The 18687-nt window shown below is 31.9% G+C and overlaps 1 protein-coding gene across 7 annotated transcripts in view; it reads right to left on the reverse strand.

Moving 5' to 3' along the window:
* Positions 1 to 18687, reverse strand: part of LOC129943463 (neurotrimin-like) — a 71457-nt gene that overhangs the window by 19241 nt on the left and 33529 nt on the right. For 6 of the 7 annotated variants that reach the window (XR_008781251.1, XM_056052934.1, XM_056052930.1 and 3 more), the window contains exons 5-7: positions 14602 to 14760; positions 10747 to 10875; positions 10494 to 10631 (exon numbers count right to left, since the gene is read on the reverse strand). Coding sequence is in view for 6 of the 7 variants with exons in the window: in XM_056052934.1 (XP_055908909.1) it covers positions 10494 to 10631; positions 10747 to 10875; positions 14602 to 14760 (426 nt within the window). In the remaining variant the exon portion in view is untranslated. The remainder of the gene's footprint in view (positions 1 to 10493; positions 10632 to 10746; positions 10876 to 14601; positions 14761 to 18687) is intronic. The other variant, XM_056052936.1, reaches the window with a different exon arrangement.

Genomic DNA, 18687 nt, shown 5'->3' on the forward strand with positions numbered 1-18687 from the left:
CGTTTTTTCATATAAAAAATAAAATCTACAAAAAGAGTACGCAAATTTGGTAAAAATTGATACGAGTACATAAAGACAAACTTTTAAGCAAGACAAATCGACAGACGGGATGGGAAGTTATCAGTGTGGGTCGCATCCCAGCCTCTTTTTTGCTGTTAAAATTGCTCTAGGAGCTTATGATTTTTATATTTTCTGTGTGCATCGGGAAATATCTGGTCAATGAGAGCATCTTGTCGCCTATATCTAACAGCTGTTTTGAGAATGTTTCAGCGGATGGATCTCAAAGCATTTAAACACTCATATTTACTTTATGTTGTACTTTACGCAACAGTGGCAATGATTTTAAGCACGCGTTGATCTTATCAGCTTGCGTTGAATGCGCAATAAAGAGTAGTGTGTGCCGGTTGTTTCCTTTATTTTTCAATGTCCTGCTCAACGACTCAAGTGAATGTTTGTGTGACATAAAGCATTCATCCGAGATGATAATTTTACACCTTTTCAGCACTGTGGCTGATTGTTTTTTTACATTGCACACCATGTATGACTTACTTTGAATATTTAGTGGCAATTTAAATACTGAATGAGCTGTTCTACCTCCATCCAATAAAGTTGCATTATGTAATCGTATTTTAGCAAGAATTAGCGATGTCCTGCCGAAACTCCGAGCATGATGTGGTCATAAATGTTTTTTTGTTCTTCACTCATTAGTAGGACATTGAGAGCAACAATCGCTGCGATTTCTGCAGTATTCTATTGTAGTTCACGGTTCAATTCAGTGTCTATGAAATCAGATGCACTTCGACTTGGTGAATGCCTACCGAAATGACTGAGTGGTAAGTTGGCAATGGTAATCCAAAGAACCTCAATAGCATTTAAAGCTTCATTGTACGTAGCGTCACTGAATACTATCGTAAGATCGTTGCACAGTGCATGATGTTGATGCAATTGATCAATAACCCTCAGGAATATAAAAATTAGATAAAAACCTATTCTCAGACATACCGAATGCATATGCGAAATTTTATTAAAATTGTTTAAGAAGTTTCGGGGGAGTATGGCAACTAACACTGTGACACGAGAATTTTATATACTAGATATTATATTAGAATAAAATATTATTGTAATACCACTTTGGAAATAGTTTAGTAAAAAGAAGTAGAAACAAAAGTCACACATTTGCCAATAGTACCTACATATGTACATATATAATATGTAAACGATTTTAATTTTAAATATAACGAAAAGTTTCCAAAGAATTATCTTAATTTTGAATTACAATAGAAAGAGTTATGACAATTGCGTGTGAAACAATTTTCGTCTAAATATTCGCCAATGGAATGCACCAAAAAGTCACTCTTTGTTGATACCTCGGCTTTTTGACAATCACTCTTAGATTGCAATTTGCCGGATGCGGCTATTCTGTTTTTTTTTCCTCAAACCCAATGAAATGAAAGTGTGTCTCATCATATAAGAGATTGAAATAAAGAAATTTTAAGTAAAGTAAAAAACTAACGTAAAGTAAAAAACGTTAATGCATGGCTTAAAATAAGAATCGTTCCAAAGCTGTATGGTTTAACTATCCTTTAGTTAGAACTTACAGAATTTCGAAAAAGGAATCTGTAAAAAAAAAAGAAGAATAATTTATCTCTACGAAAATTCAAACTCGAAAAGCCAAGAGTAAAGAAAATCAATAAAATCACAAATATATTTTATTTCCCATTATACAAAAAAGATAACGGCATACGTCAATCCGCAATTTTTTTTTTTTATAATTTGCAGACACTCAAGGGGTTATTAGTACCCTTTATATGTTTATATTTAAACACAGTGCGAGCATTAGCAAAAATAGGGAAGGATTAAAAAGGAGATACCGGTGCACATTGGTCTTACAGTTCTGAACATCAAAATGGGAGGGAAAAACAGAGTTGGCGAAAGCATTCCACATTCTCGATGTGCGATTTAAGAAAAAATCTCTATACTTGCCAGTACACCCGAAATTGAGCTCAAGGGTAAACTGATGAGCATTCCTGTAAGTGCGAGTATTACGGCTGAATCGTTTAAGGGGTGGAATGCAACTGGCTAGTTCAACAGAACATTTTTTGTAAAAATATCGATAAAACAACGAAAGTCATGAAACATTGCGGCGATGTTCTAGCGATGTAAATGTTTCGATTATAGTTCCATCGCCTATAATTTTTTAAGCCCTTTTTTGTATTCTATCCAAGAGATTTAAACTTGTTTTAGGGGCACCTGCCCAGATATGCGAATTATATTCAAGCTTTGGACGGATGAAGGCTTTGTAAATTACAGCCAGATCAGAAGGGGTGAAATATTTCTTGCACCGTCGGAGAAATCCTAAGAACCTGGCAGCATTTTTGGCAATATCAAATATATGATCGTTCCTTAAAAGGTGATCTGTGATACACATACGAAGTACTGACAGTTGATTAGTTTCTTGGATGCAAGTGCCACTCATAGATTGTGGGGGTGTGTTACGCTTTAACGACAGGAGACAGCATTGAGTTTTCGAAGCATTAAATTCTACACAGTTTTTGATTCCTCATTGGACAATGCTGTCAAGATCAGAATTTAATGAGCTTATCATACGCTTACGCTGCCGTTGAAGTCCGAGGGACAGGGATGTGAATCTATAAACGAGTATGAGAAGCTGAAGTAACTGTCGTCGACGAAACAGGTTAATGGATTAGAAGTGGTAGACATAATATTATTAATAATTATAAGAAAGAGTGTGCAACTTGTATTAAACGGTTAGAAAGGTAATTTCTAATCCAACGAAGAAGAGATTCATTAATACCAAAAGCACGCATTTTCGATAAGAGAGCTCGGTGCCAAACTCTATCAAATGCTTTTGAAATATCAAGTGCAATCTTACTTTCTCCAAAACGATGTAAAGATTTGTTCCACTGTTCGGTGAGATGAACCGTCAGCAGTGGACCTATTGCTACGAAAACCATACTGTCGGTCATTAAGAAGCTTCCGGTCTTCGAGATATTTCTTGAGCTGATAATTAATCAGCGTTTCAATGACCTTGGAAAGAAGGGACGTGGGTTTTTAAGGACAGGCTGGACAAATGCTATTTTCCATCCGCTCGTAAAGAGACCTGTAGAGTAGGAAAGATGGAAAAGTTTGCGCAGTGGTTTTACCAGCGATGAAGAACACCTCTTCAGAATAATTGGGGATATACTATCCATGCCAGCGGATTTGTGTATGTCAAGGTCTTTCAGTACTCTTGTAGTATTTTTTGCCTTAATTTATGATAAATCAAAAATTTGTTTCGACGAATATTACCATTACATGTCTTTCTAGCTTGTTGGAACTTATTCCGGTTTTCCTCAGTCGGGTTGGCTTTGTAACAACGGAAACTTACATCTCTGATCCTAATAACCTCTTTACAGCTCGAATCAAACCATGAGTTCTCTTTGGGTTTGATAGATTTTACCCTGTTCGAGATAAAATTTCTCATTCCACAAAGAATTAAATTTGTTACCATTTCTGCGCTATAATCCACGTCACTATCGAGGAAGGATAGTGACCAGTTAAACTTCCTGAAGAATTCATTGAGACAGTCCCAGTTGGCTTTATCATATTGCCAAACGGTTCTCATAGGAGTTTTTTCTTTAACTGGGTTTTTTCGACATGAGAATTTTGCAGATACGATACAATGGTCTGATGTGCCTAGAGGCGGTAATATACTAATTGTGTATTTATTAGGGTCAAAGGTAAGAAACAAGTCTAGGGTGTTGGCGGATTGACCTGCAACGTCAGGGATTCGAGTTGGCTCATCGACAAGCTGAGTTAATTGATTTAACTCAGCAAAGATCTCAACATATTGGTCAAGATCAATTTAATTACATACTTTTAATGCATAAAGGCTACCTATATGCGTTTAAGCAGCCATCTATGTATATATTTATGAACATTCTACATAAAGTAATTATTTGCGTTAAATTTCAAAAAATATATATAAAATTTGAATTTTATTTTTGTCACTTAAAAAACTAAATTATTCACCCAAGTAAATTTTTTGTTAATGAAAGACGGTATTGCTTATACCATGAATAATTAGAAAAGGAAGTGAAGACCGAAATACACCAAAACTAAATGATGAACTCAAAAAATCTTATATTAAAATTTGTTTCTAAAAGCAGTTTTAAATAAAGTAGCTTCGTCTTGATTAAGTTTCAACCTTAGTTTCATAATAAACTTAACCCGATCGAGGTTAAATTTTAAATGTAGTGTTTTTTTCATCACTAAATAAATGTATAAGCTTACTACTTTCTATAATTCTAATGTGAACAAAAAGAGTTTTTTTAATATAATGATAGAGCTTACATTATTTTTTGTTAAATGACTTAATTCTTAGAATCATGGCAGATCCTTAAATTTGTTAAAAAAAAAAAAATGTTTACAAATAAAGCAGAGCGTAATCGCTTGAACACATATCCCAACAACAGCAGATAAAATCACTTGATAACAATGATTCAGTTATCATATTAAATCAACCCCTATAAGTCAAGCGTGTGATTTTAATTCAACCCTTAACCGGTTGCTCACATTTGCTTCAACCTAACATGTATAGAGAATGTTTGTATGCCTGCATGTGGGAGGGTGAATTGAGTAATATGTATATATTATATCTCTGAGATTGTTTCCATTTCATGGATGAAGAGGTGCGAATGGAATGGATATGTTCATTGGTTTCGGCTCAAAATCAGGAGCGGGTAGCCATAAAAGGACTGGTGTTTATATGCTCGTGGGTTTGAGTTTGGTTGCTGTGTCGACTCGACCAAATTGTGAGGACGGCATGCCCATATTTTTTTGTATAATTTTTTTGTTCGTTCGGAGATGATCAATTCAGAGTGTGAAGTAATTTGCCATAACGAATTCTGGTGGCCGGGGTAAGGCCACACACAAAAACAACCGAATTACAATGTGTTTTTGCTGGTTGAGTACATGTACTACTGGGTTTCCAATGAGAGTTTTTAAAAAAGTTTACAATCACCACAGAAGACAACTAGCAATTTTAAATAACTTCAAAACATACTGCAAATCGAAAACACAGTTATCAGTTATTAAGCATTTTGAGCGCATTAAATCTAGAATAGACCAGATATTTTGTGTGGCCTAACAGGTGGTGTTGTTATTCCACCTGAAATTTGTTCTTTTTATAACTTCTTCATATAGCAAAAGATTAAAGGTAGCGATTGGTATGCCAGCGTTAGCCAACCGTTGTACAATACTTAGTATTGTACTAATTTTGGCAAGTTCATCGCTGTAGTTTAGTAGGTTTTATTTATTTAGATCAACTTGCAGGTCGTGAAGTGTATGTTAAAAAAAAAATATTTTACTACACTACTCGATCTTAAAAAATTCAATTGTAGTCACCAGGCAACCCTAATGCTTATCCAAATATAGTCCTTGTTTTTGTCAGGAAAAGTGGATATGAATCCTCTCTCGCTGGAGATTTATTTTTCAGTTTTTTTTTTATTGAAATTGGCATGATGTGAGATATATATTTTCCCTTGTTGTTTGCGCATCGTAAACAGGAGATTGATTTTATTATGGGAAATATTGTTTCATCAACCAAAGAGGTAACGGTTTATTGTTTGCAGGACGATGTTGTTTCATGTATCCAATTGGAAGGGAATTGTTGAAAGTTTTCATCGGGGTAAAAGGAAAATAGAGAGAATATTGGTTGATGATATGGGAAACGACAGACAGAGCTGTCGCGTCATACTGGTCCGCCAAAACGAAAGTGGGATACATTTATTTTAATGTTTATTTGTTTATTAAAGTGTGAAAACAAGTATTTGTGGATCATATAAAAAATGCATCCATGATTCATCACAACACGACGTGTGGAGGTTATTTAAATTCGTCTACAGAGGATTATGATTTAATTTTTATATTTATTGCTTCAAAGTAATGTATGGGATATCGATTCATAAAATGCATTTTTAGTAAAATGTACAACTGTTGAATCTTTGTGCATTCCAAGTTAAGTCGCTTAGTAAAGAACTAACATGCTTTCACATTAATATTAAGTAAACAAAAATAATTTATTTTCCATTTTTTCTTTTGGAACCAAAACATTATTTTTTTAGACAATGTTAATCATTTTATTATTAATATGAAAAGTAGAAAAGAAAATATGAAATTTTTGAAAACATTCAATTAATTTCTGAACTGACTCTTTGAAAAATGTCACCTTAAATGTTCGAAAAATGCATTATTTATTAATTTTAGATAAAAATGTATTATTGAAAAAAGTTCTGAGATCATGAATGATTATTGATTTATAGGGAGTATCATAACGCATTTTTGTCAAGTTCTTGCATAAAATTACTGTAATGCAGTTTTAAATAATTTTTTAAAGAAAATACATAACTAAGAAAAAAAACTCATCAGCATGTCAATAAAACAAAAGCTGATGCAGACCTTTAATCAGGGAGGGTCACTCACTCAGATGAGTTTTGACCACCGCTTAAAAATGTTTTCAAAAGGAGGATGACAAAATTTAAATAACATAATGCGTATCTTAACCTCAAATTTGAATATTTCAAGAGCTTAAGTGACTACTTAAGTATTTAGATTATTTTAGTACACTGTGGTTTGCAATTTTAAATGCGAAGAACACAAATATTAATACAGAAACCCAGAAAATGAGAAAGTTCACCAAAAAAATAGGAAAATAAAACAGATATGAAAAATTTTCGAAAAGCTTTTGTAATTTTCGTAAGCAGTCTAAAAAAATTCTGTTCTGAAGGCTCATTTTTCTCGTGAAAGGAAACCAATTGATTTTAGGGTTGTAGGAAAGGACGCCTATGACTTACAGATTTCAAATATGGTTTCGACAGACATGTAGGCCACATTCGTCTTTTAGAGGTTGCCGGAAATGCGTGTTTTTTTTTGTTTTCGGACTTTTGGGATAGCATTAAAGATTGGATCCATCCTGGCACACGCGATTAAATCGCCCGTTTTTTAAGCAAATTTTTGGATAAAAGACGTACATACATTTATATAAAATATGTCAGAGTACAATTATGTTAAGAAAATATTGAAATCAAGTGAACAGCTGGTGAACGCGATAAAAATCCCAATTTTTTTCAAATTATTTTAATTGTAATTGTAATTGTAATTGTAATTGTAATTGTAATTGTAATTGTAATTGTAATTGTAATTGTAATTGTAATTGTAATTGTAATTGTAATTGTAATTGTAATTGTAATTGTAATTGTAATTGTAATTGTAATTGTAATTGTAATTGTAATTGTAATTGTAATTGTAATTGTAATTGTAATTGTAATTGTAATTGTAATTGTAATTGTAATTGTAATTGTAATTGTAATTGTAATTGTAATTGTAATTGTAATTGTAATTGTAATTGTAATTGTAATTGTAATTGTAATTGTAATTGTAATTGTAATTGTAATTGTAATTGTAATTGTAATTGTAATTGTAATTGTAATTGTAATTGTAATTGTAATTGTAATTGTAATTGTAATTGTAATTGTAATTGTAATTGTAATTGTAATTGTAATTGTAATTGTAATTGTAATTGTAATTGTAATTGTAATTGTAATTGTAATTGTAATTGTAATTGTAATTGTAATTGTAATTGTAATTGTAATTGTAATTGTAATTGTAATTGTAATTGTAATTGTAATTGTAATTGTAATTGTAATTGTAATTGTAATTGTAATTGTAATTGTAATTGTAATTGTAATTGTAATTGTAATTGTAATTGTAATTGTAATTGTAATTGTAATTGTAATTGTAATTGTAATTGTAATTGTAATTGTAATTGTAATTGTAATTGTAATTGTAATTGTAATTGTAATTGTAATTGTAATTGTAATTGTAATTGTAATTGTAATTGTAATTGTAATTGTAATTGTAATTGTAATTGTAATTGTAATTGTAATTGTAATTGTAATTGTAATTGTAATTGTAATTGTAATTGTAATTGTAATTGTAATTGTAATTGTAATTGTAATTGTAATTGTAATTGTAATTGTAATTGTAATTGTAATTGTAATTGTAATTGTAATTGTAATTGTAATTGTAATTGTAATTGTAATTGTAATTGTAATTGTAATTGTAATTGTAATTGTAATTGTAGTTGTAATTGTAATTGTAATTGTAATTGTAATTGTAATTGTAATTGTAATTGTAATTGTAATTGTAATTGTAATTGTAATTGTAATTGTAATTGTAATTGTAATTGTAATTGTAATTGTGATTGCAACAGATAATAATGTCAGAAAATAATGAATTAACTCAGGCAAACTACTATGGTGAAGACCAATTCAAAGGTGATAATGAAAACTCAGGACACAAAAACCGCTTACAATTTATTTTCTTTTATAAATTTCGTAATCTTTTAATATTGTTGAATATTATTTAACCAAGTCTTATCTGGAATCTATAATATTGATAAAATATAGAAAATTTGTGTCAAGTGAGAATTGCTATTTAATATTTATTGGATTGCAGGCATGTTCTTTGCTCGGTATTCTTCCTCAAGTAGGCACTGAGCAAACTGTTATTTATCAAAAAGTATGAATACAGAAAAATATCTTAAAAACCACTAAATTCATGTATTTTAAATCAAATTGAGGACAATCCCAGGAAGTAAATTCACCTTTTTGACGTAACAGTAACTGACACTAAACAGTGAATTGACTTTGCAACCGATAATGTGGGAACAAAATTAAAAGCCTGATATTTCAAATGTAGAATTGAATGGATTGAATGCCTTGTCGAAAATTTCCTTGACAACTGCTAAAAAAGATATGTCAGTAAATACACAAACGTGTGGACTAGTGGACTTGAGGATTCATGTAGGATGAAATGAGGACAATAAAAATCGTTAATTATGACATGAGATTCATAAAAGATCCTTAAGGTCAGAATAGGGCCAAAAGTTCGACTCGGGTTAGTAGTAAATTGCTAAAACAATTTACCATATCGTTTAAACTTGTGCCCCAATATATTTAAGTACAAAACTAAATTCAAAGTGAAATACATCCTTTTGCCAATACATACGTATATGGACTTATTTACAAAAAACCAGCTTCACATTAGACAAATTTTGAAGAAAAAAAAACTGTCTCGTCAACAGCTTAACGTTCTTCGTTTGCTTTTCCGGTTTTTCGCCATATCCCGGCAAATAGCTTCTTCATGGATGCGCCTTGATTACTTATACCCAAACGGGCTAGTGCCGGAATTCAACTACAATTTACCACTTGAATAAATCACACGTATCTATGTACGTAGTGTGTTGTTCTTATAGAAGGTGTTCGATTTGCATTTAAGAGTCTCTGATATACCTAACCTTGAGTTGGCGTACCTATAGTAGGTATATGTGTGTCGGAGTACGATTATAGTTGAAGGGTGAGTTCGTGTGAAATAAATAATAACACTTCTCATATATCAACATGTGTTCAAAGTCTCTTTGCCATCTTCGAAAACCCATCCTGAAGGTGGTTGGATATTTCCTTCTTATTTTGGAAATAGTTTGTTGCATCTTTACTTTTATTTGAACGTCGCGGCGCGGACGGCAGCGTGCAGCTCGTGGTGGTTTAAAGTTATGTGAATTGACTATTTCATGGTGGAATATGAGAATATACTTTTCACTTCGGTCGTAGACAAATTTTTATATTGAAAAATCTTGAAAGTTTAAGAATTATTAAGACACATATCCAACTGTACTTTTGCATCGAAGAAAGAATATTGGAAGTATAAGATTAAGCTGTACCATTAAGGTACACACGCCATTAAATATCGGAGGAAAGTTGAAATTTAAATAAAAATAAATCAAAAATACAAAAAACCTCCAAAAAGCTCACTTTTGGCCGCTCCCTCACTTGTTGGTTTGCTATGTTTAATCGGTAAAAGCAATAAAATGTGTTTCAGGGTATCATAGTATGTACATATGTACATGAAAATGTAAATTTCCATCTTTTTGCTTCAAAATCTGTAATCAAAAACTAGTCAAAGTATCAAATTAAAATACTTAAGGTAAATGTGGAAATACCATTGTACACTTTTTTGTACTAAGATTCGGTTACACATTTTCATATCGTAAACTGATTCCACCAATTTCTTCATTAATAATAAACAATTCACAACTCAGCTCACTTTTAAGATAGCTCACATTTTACATTTCAGTTCAGTTGAGCTTTTCAGTGAGCCTAGATGAGGTTCCAAAAAAATGGTTTGGTTCATGCGACAAATCAATTTAATGAAGGGGCCTGTGGCATGGCCTCCAAGATCGTGCGATTGAACAAAGCTGTTCTATTTTTCGTGAGGTTATGTTAATTCACATGTCTAAGCAGATAAGCTAGAGACAGGAACATATTTTGTTTTTCAATTACAAGCTCAAGTCGGTTTATGAAAAAAATCAAATTTTCATTTTGAATATCTTAGATTGAATTTATCAAAAAAAGCTTAATAAATAAAATGTTTACCTGGTGGTACAATTTCTCCGCGCTCTCTTGTCCAGTAGTTAATTGACTTAGGGAAAGCTTCTGATTGACATTCCAGCGTAACACCCTTCCCCTCAACAGCTCCAATTAATTGATTTTGAACTGTAATCATTGGTGGAACTAAAAAATTAAATAAAACATTCACTACAGGTAAAATACGTTTTGAAAAATCGATGGAGGTCGTCAAAACCCCATCCCAAGGATATCGAATTGAAACAAAGGAATGACCACTTACAATGCACAATGAGGGTTATTCTTTTGCTCACTGATGGCGGAACACCGTTCGATGCAATACAAAGATATGCGCCCATGTGCTGCCTCTTCACATGCGGTAGAACTAGGTTAAGGCCTTCAATACTGGAAACTGTAAAAGAATAAAATAAGTATAAGGGAAGCAAACAAAAGTAGAAAAAATACAAGGTCATAACTGTAAAGTTTGCAACATGGAGGATAATGTTCATTGGGGATATTCAATACCCGCGGAATCCTACCCTTTCCTTACCTCTAATCACAAATACATAAACTCCCGCATTTTTTTAAGTCATGCACTGTAATCCTACCTTCCTCTTCTACTTCTGTCGCATAACAATTTTTATTTTTCATATCGACTTTATATAATCGTACGAATACAGTTATACATACATATGTACTGTACATTGTGTATGTGGTAGGTATAACGTTTTTAATCGATTCATAGTAATGTCTAACATTAAGGCCTATTTATGACATATTCAAAGTGGACTTGTTCTAACATTTTTTGAAATGAATTTTTAAATTGCTTCAAAGGACGTTGGCTGATGTCGATATCCACTGCCGCTGCTATTGCGACGCCCGATGCTTCCTCTTTTTGAGGTCGATGGCTGTATTTTCGATGTTAGTTCATTTCGCGGTGAATGTGAGTATTAATGGTAATCGCCAATGAGAGTTGAAAGTTTTTTTTAATAATATAGGTACCACGGTTAAATTGATAGTTCAAACCCTTATTTCAAGAAGTTAATGATATAAATTAAAGTGTGTTTTTTGGTGGTGTATACTCAGATAGGTACGTTCCTATGTATTTGTTGATAGTAAAACATATACATAGGTACGAGAATATACAACGTGTCTTACAGTCCCCGTCACTGAAAGGAGCATGGGTTTTTCGGGTAACTTTGAGATGAAAAATAATAAAAAAGTACATTTTTACGTTTCCACATCCTTATGACATACAAGTTTGTGTTTATCTTGGAATCTTTGGCTCTAACCTTGCCAAACTTAAACTGAATTTAGATATTTTTTATTTTGTCTAAACAAGAATAATTACTTGTTCTTATACTGTCACTAAAACTTATTAAAATGTGGATACGGATTTTTTCATAGTTTATTGTCATGACCAAATTTTTTGTTGTAACTCGATGTCATCAACGAATATATACAAAGTCTTATTATATTTTATTGAGATTACAATTTATTTTAAAACAATGGAGAGATCTTTATTTAGTCACCCAACTTTATTTCTTCATTTTAAATGCAAGCTATTAAAAAAACACAATTAGTTCTTAAATAGTCAGTCCTTTGGCATGTCACAGCCCCGAAAAGCAACAATAAAGTGGTTGGCCGAATGCGAACAATCTATTAATTATATTAGCTATCATATGCATCCGAATTCGTAGAAGTTTGATTTAATAACTATCAAGAATCTGTTGGGTATTTAATGTGAAAAAGTGTAAAATCGCCAGTAAAATACTAAATTTGAGATAGTGTTTAAAAAAAAAACAAACACATTCTCACAAACAACCTTTTTTAAAAAAAAGAATAAAATTTTAAGGTTTGTTTCGATGTTGAGATGTAAGTTTTTCTAACAAATTATTAATTTCATCTCGATAAAACTGCAATTCAAATATTCTTCAAACAATTTTCTTTGTTTCGACACATCATTTATTAACTGCCCATAGGAAGTTATTGTAATGGGTCCGATTTGTCAAATTGAAAATTTTGACATTTCTCGACGTTTCAAGGTCCCTAGAGTCGAAATAAAGATTTTTAGAAAGATGTCTGTGCGTGCGTGTGTACGTACGTTCGCGACGTTTTTTTCGTCGTGCATAGCGCAAAAACCAGAAGAGATATCGCCTTCAAATACATTTTTTTATACAGATAATAAGGCAAAAAGATGCAAAGGGCTCTCAAGAAAAATGCGTATGTGTTTTTTTTACCATAGCAGTTTAAAAAAAAGGTGAACATTTTTAGTAATCCTTAATATCTCATGAACCAATGAAGCTAGAGACTTGAATTTAATTCTATATTATATATTGTAACGTAATACAAGCCTAGAAAAACATTACTCAAAGTTGGGACAAAACGAATTTCGACTCAAATATCTTTTCAAACATTTTAAATTATGGCTCTAAACTAATTTATGGCTCAGTCAAATTTTGAGGAAATTATTACCAGTATTTTTTGCAAAAAATAAAAACCTAACAAAAAAAAACAATACTAAAACTTGGTAAAAATGTACTTTCGACTCAAATAGCTTTACACAAATTAAAAATATTGTCTTTAAAATCTTTTTATTTCACAGAAAATATTGTTTTCGATATTAAGTAGTTTTTTTTTATAACAATACAACAGTCCGTTTTTTCATACAAACATAAAATGTACAAGAATAGTACGCAAATTTGGTAAAAATTTCATTCATGCAATTTGTAAAAATTTAAGAACTGCTACTGAAATTGATAAAAACTTGTTTTTGACTAAAAATCTATGTAACAAATCTAGATTTTCAAACTAAACTATTTCTTCATATGAAAAATATTGTTGGTAATTTTAAAATTTGTAAGAATAATTCAACTAACAACTTTTAAGCAAGACAAATCGACAGACGGGATGCGAAGTTATCAGTGTGGGACGCATCCTAGCCTCTTTTTAAAATTGGTTCAGAGAGCCTACAAATTTTGCAAACAATTCCACACCAGCAGTGGAAGCACTCTAGCCCTCTCCTCGCTCTTTACTTAAACTTTTGTCTGCCGATCTTTTATATTTAAATAGGGAAATTTTGACTAATTGCTCATTTTTCCAAAATTAGTTTGTTTAAAAATTGGTGTACAACTATGTATACCAATCTAAGTTGCTTGCATTAAAACTATATATACTAAGACTGTGTATAGCATATTTTACAAGAAACCAATCTATACGAAATGGACTAAGACTTCATACAAAAATGTTTGCAGACGAAACACATTTATTTGAGAGTCCTCAAGTAATTGGAGAGGCCATACATTACATTCACAAAAATGTTTGATGCGCTCTTTGGTCGGGTCCGGAAGTTGATGTTTTCTCAAGGAGACGGTGCCACTTGCCACAGGCTCTATTGCAAGAGACATTTACTGGCCGCTTAATTTTTTGCCGTGGCGATATCAACTGGCCGTGCTTATGCAGATAAACTTTTAACTCTTGAGCACTTAAAAATCAACATTCTTCAATTTATGGCTGAGATACAGTCCAATATGTGGCAAAAAGTGGTCGAACATTACCTCAAAAGAATCGATGCTTGTAACAATTCGCGTGGTGGTCATTTAAATGATTAAATGATGTAATGTTTTAAACATAATGTCAACGTTCAAACTTGATAAAAAAGAAATACCATGAAAAAATATATTATATGTATAGGTATCATAAATAATACTTAATTTTATAACGCTTAAAGTCTTTACTAATACCTACATATATTTTTGTATGATTTGAATTATTGCGCGCTCAAAGAAATTATTTTTTATATTAACAACTGAAAATCTATTATCTATATTCTCCATAGAAAATGTTGTGCTGTTCTGGTGCATGTGCACATTAAATCTAATACCCTACTTTTACAAAAGAACATAAAGGTCTTTGACCAAAAGCGGTGTTGTCTATTGTGGCCTATTTGAGGCTCTATCTTCGAAACATTCTGCATATAGTATAGTGGTCCAACACACAATATATCAAATACTCTCCTAAGTCCCAACATGATGTTGCCCTTTATTTAGATCATTTTTATTTATGTGGATATTTTTGTTGGTATTTTGTATAGGATAGTAGGTAAGAACACATATACCCACCTTTACAACAAACTTACCCTCTGAACCGTTGGACAATCCAATGGGTACTCCGTTTTCACGTCTCCACGTAATAGTTGGCTCTGGTGATCCGGTAGCAGCACATTTAAGCGTCACGTTACTGCCCTCTCGTACAACCATATCCGTACTTGTGGGATAATCCAGGATATCCGGCGGTACTACACCAGACGCCACCACCGCCAACCATCACCATCATCATCGCAGTCGTTCCAAAACATAGCATAAAGTCCGAAGTCCAATGTTCCATCAAAAGGACGAGAGAGTGAAATTTTCAAAAACCAGCATTCGTCGATGCAGCCGCCATGAAGGGATAATAGCGTCAGCAGCGGCAGTAGGAGTAGGTGGTGCACATTGAGAAGTACAAATAACAGGAACAGAGCAGCATCGAAAAGAACACAAAACACCATCACGATGTGTGGATGTGCATATTTCAGGCGATTTCATGAAATTCGACAGGAAGACGATCCACATAGAGAAAAAAGGATGACAAAAAATAAAAGAGAAGCAACACAAACAAATTATTTTATTTTCAATGTTTTTTCTTCTATCGACAACGATAGTTGTTCAGCTTGAAGGGGATGTACATTTTTTATAGGGATTTAAAAGTGTTAAAGGTTTGCAGACGAGGCAGGGTCGATGGAATTGCTGTTGTTTTCTTTTTATGGGCCGCTAACCTCGGCAGACCACATTGGGAGTTGCGGCAGGATCTGTGGCTGCCATGAGTCACTGCACTAAACTGCAAACATTTTACCGGCTCGCGCTCTTTTCAAAAAATAGTGTGTACTTGGGGGCGCATTGAAGGGAATTTGCTTTGCCAAAATATGGTCATCTGACCATGTTGACAAGTGATGAATATTGGATCATCCTGTGCATTGGCCGTGAAATTTTATTGCAATTGAGGTTAGTTCCGGAGGTTTTATTTTTGTCATATTATGCGGTACTTTGTTAAAGGTCTCTTTTTTCAATATTTTCTATTTTTGTTGTTTGCCTTTATTAGGAAACGAGAGATATTTCTATTTTATCATCCTTTATTGATAGCGAGAGATATATAATTTTATATAGGTCGTTAGAGTTTCATTAGAATGATGCGCACGTTATAAAGTTAAAGGGGAATTTGTGGTTTAATAATGGTAAAAGGCCCTGGAAATATTATAAATATTATTGACAGATACAAATTGATTCGAGGGAATATGTTTTGTGTGAAATTGTGTCCTAACAGAGCGTATTCCTATTTTGGTTTCTAAAAAGTAAACGACACTTATCAAATTTAATTGAGCTTTAAAGAAATAGATACATATGTACATAAATAAAATGAAAAAGATGAATCAACAAAAAATTAGTTTAATCTAGTTTGTGCTTAGTGAGAGAAAAGTATAATACAAATAAGTGTATACTAACTTTTTAATTATGTTAGCTAGTGTATTGCTTTCTTCTAAAAAATGTATTTGAAGCAAAATAATGACGATAGAGATATATTGTCCGTTGGAAATTTTGTGTATTTGACTACAGATTCTTAACATAACAGGGCCTAAACGGATAAAGTAATTATTTTATTCGTTACTACAAATAAACTAATGTAATGACTTCATGCACAAAAATGTTTTGTTTTAGAAGCTGAAGCTCCCATTATTTAAGGAGGTAAATGTCTATTCTGCGAAGGTATATTCCATTAAACAGTTGACAATGACACGAGACCTATACAAGCTTTAAGGAATCTATAAGATCTGTTTAAATTATCTGCTTAAATTAAAACGTTTGGTTTTTGAATCGAGTTACCGAAAAAATATAGCTATTAGCTTTACATGAAGGATGGCTACAATTTGTGTGTTAAGGAACTTCTAATAATTTGAATTTAAAATTCCTGCTTTTAAAAAGGGTGATTCTAGTACTTATTGGTTACAGAATACAATAAATGGTTTATAACTTCCCAAAGGAAATTATGGTAAACCTTCCAATTTGTTGAATTGAAAATTTTAATAATCCTCAACGTTTCAAGGTCTTTAGAATGTCCGTTCGTACGTGCGTGCGTTCGGGAAGCTTTTTTCGTCATATCTAAAAAACCAGTAGAGATATCGACTGCAAACAAATTTTGTTTTGCAGATAATGACACAAAAAGATGCAGAAAGGGGGTTTAAACTGAGTGGGTAAGTTTTAAAAATAATTGATAACCCAAAATATACCACGAATCAATAAAGCTATCTTCTTGAATTAAATTGTAGGTACATTATATTCTGTGACGTGATACCAGGCTGATATAATTTTGAATAAAATTCTATTAACGGTTTTTTATAATAGACAGTTTTTTTATAAAATCCTAAAAAAACCTTACTAATATTTTTTAAATTGGATTTTCGACATAAATATCGTTTTAAAAAGTTAAGATATTGGCTTCAGACTAATTTCATCTTGAGAAAAAATGTAATTTTTACGATTTTGGGAAATATCGTAATTTTTTAATTTCAGATATTGGCTTTAAACTTATTTCATCATAAAAAATACTCGAATCGAATTGACAGGTCTTTTACAAAAATAAACCCTAAAAACCAGTACTAAAACTTGGTTTAATTGATTATCGACTCAGATATCTTTTCAAAAATTAAAAATATTGACTTTAAACTAACTTTATCTCATGTAAAATATTGCTTTCGACATTTATTAAATTTTTTTAAGAAATCCACACTAAATATTACGCACAATTGGTAAAAATTGATGTTCGGTTCTTGATACCATTCGATCCATTCTGTACTTAATTTTCTTGGAGAAATCCGTTTATTTTTTGTTTACATAAGAAATGGTATTAAAATTCTTAAAAATTGGTTTTAGGCCAACAATCTAGTGAGCAAAAATAGATTTTGAAATCAAACTATTGTCATATGCAAAATATCGTTGTTTATTTTAATTCCTTTTTTGGAAAAATCTTACTGACAACTTTTTTAACAGACCTATATTAAAAAACAAGAGACTAATAATAAATGGTTTTCGACTCAAGTATTAGGAGAAGAAGGAAAGATATTGACTTCAAATTATTTATCTCACACGAAATATTGTTATGAATATTTGTTAAGACTTTATGCAAGACAAATCCACAGAAGGGATGGGAATTTGAAATTTGAATGCCCCTATTACCGCTAAAAGTACCTACCATCCGGTGGGACCTTTTGCTTAAGGAATGTGGATATTAGATTATTTTGTTTGCGAAAGCCGAATCAAATCATTTAAATCATTTACAAAAAATAGAAGAAAAGAGACTAGACGATACTACCGATGAAACAACTGAAGAGAAAAAAGCAGCATCTCAGAGATTGAAATTTTTCTATATTGACGAGACTAGCAAAAGTGTTTTCGGATCTAGTCAAAAGACTAGGCACTTTTTTGAAAAAGATATAAATTCAACTGCAACTACTTTTGATACTATTTCTCGTTTAAGTTCATAAAAATGTTAATTTCATATCATATTCAATACTTTCGGATAAAAATAAACTAATTAATGATATTGTCTCTTATGCACAACCCTACCATCGGTTATAATTTCAATGAAATTAATTTAATTCATCATTACGGTATTTGTTTTCAGTACAGTAAAGCGATAATAAATCATCAGCGAACTGCCCAATATAAATACCTTTATTAAATTTTATTAGTAGTATACTCTATAAAAACAAGCAATAAAGAGTAACTTATTCACATCGATGAGTATGCAGTTTCCTTTGACTTTAGTTTAAATTTCAAGGCATTGTGGTGTAATAACAACTGTACCCCACAGCACTCATAATTAGCACATTAACTCTATGAAGCATTTAGCAAAATCAACGCAGCGGAATAGGAAACGGAAAGTGGTCCCCAAACCAAAGCAACAAAAAAATAAAAAATCACTAAAATATATATTATATAATGTCCACAAATTTACACTCGTTACTTTGGCACCACATAAAACTCTCTTCACCATCAGCAGAACAAAAAAGGACATCATCAAGAACAACACACCAACAAGCGTGGTTTCCAGTGCCTACCCAACCATTTCGCTTTCACATTTTGCCGGCCCTATTTTTGGACCGTGATTTTTACTGTTTTATTAGCCCACCTTT

This window comes from Eupeodes corollae, chromosome 1 (genome assembly GCF_945859685.1).
Source record: "Eupeodes corollae chromosome 1, idEupCoro1.1, whole genome shotgun sequence".
NCBI classification, from domain to species: Eukaryota; Metazoa; Arthropoda; class Insecta; order Diptera; family Syrphidae; genus Eupeodes; species Eupeodes corollae.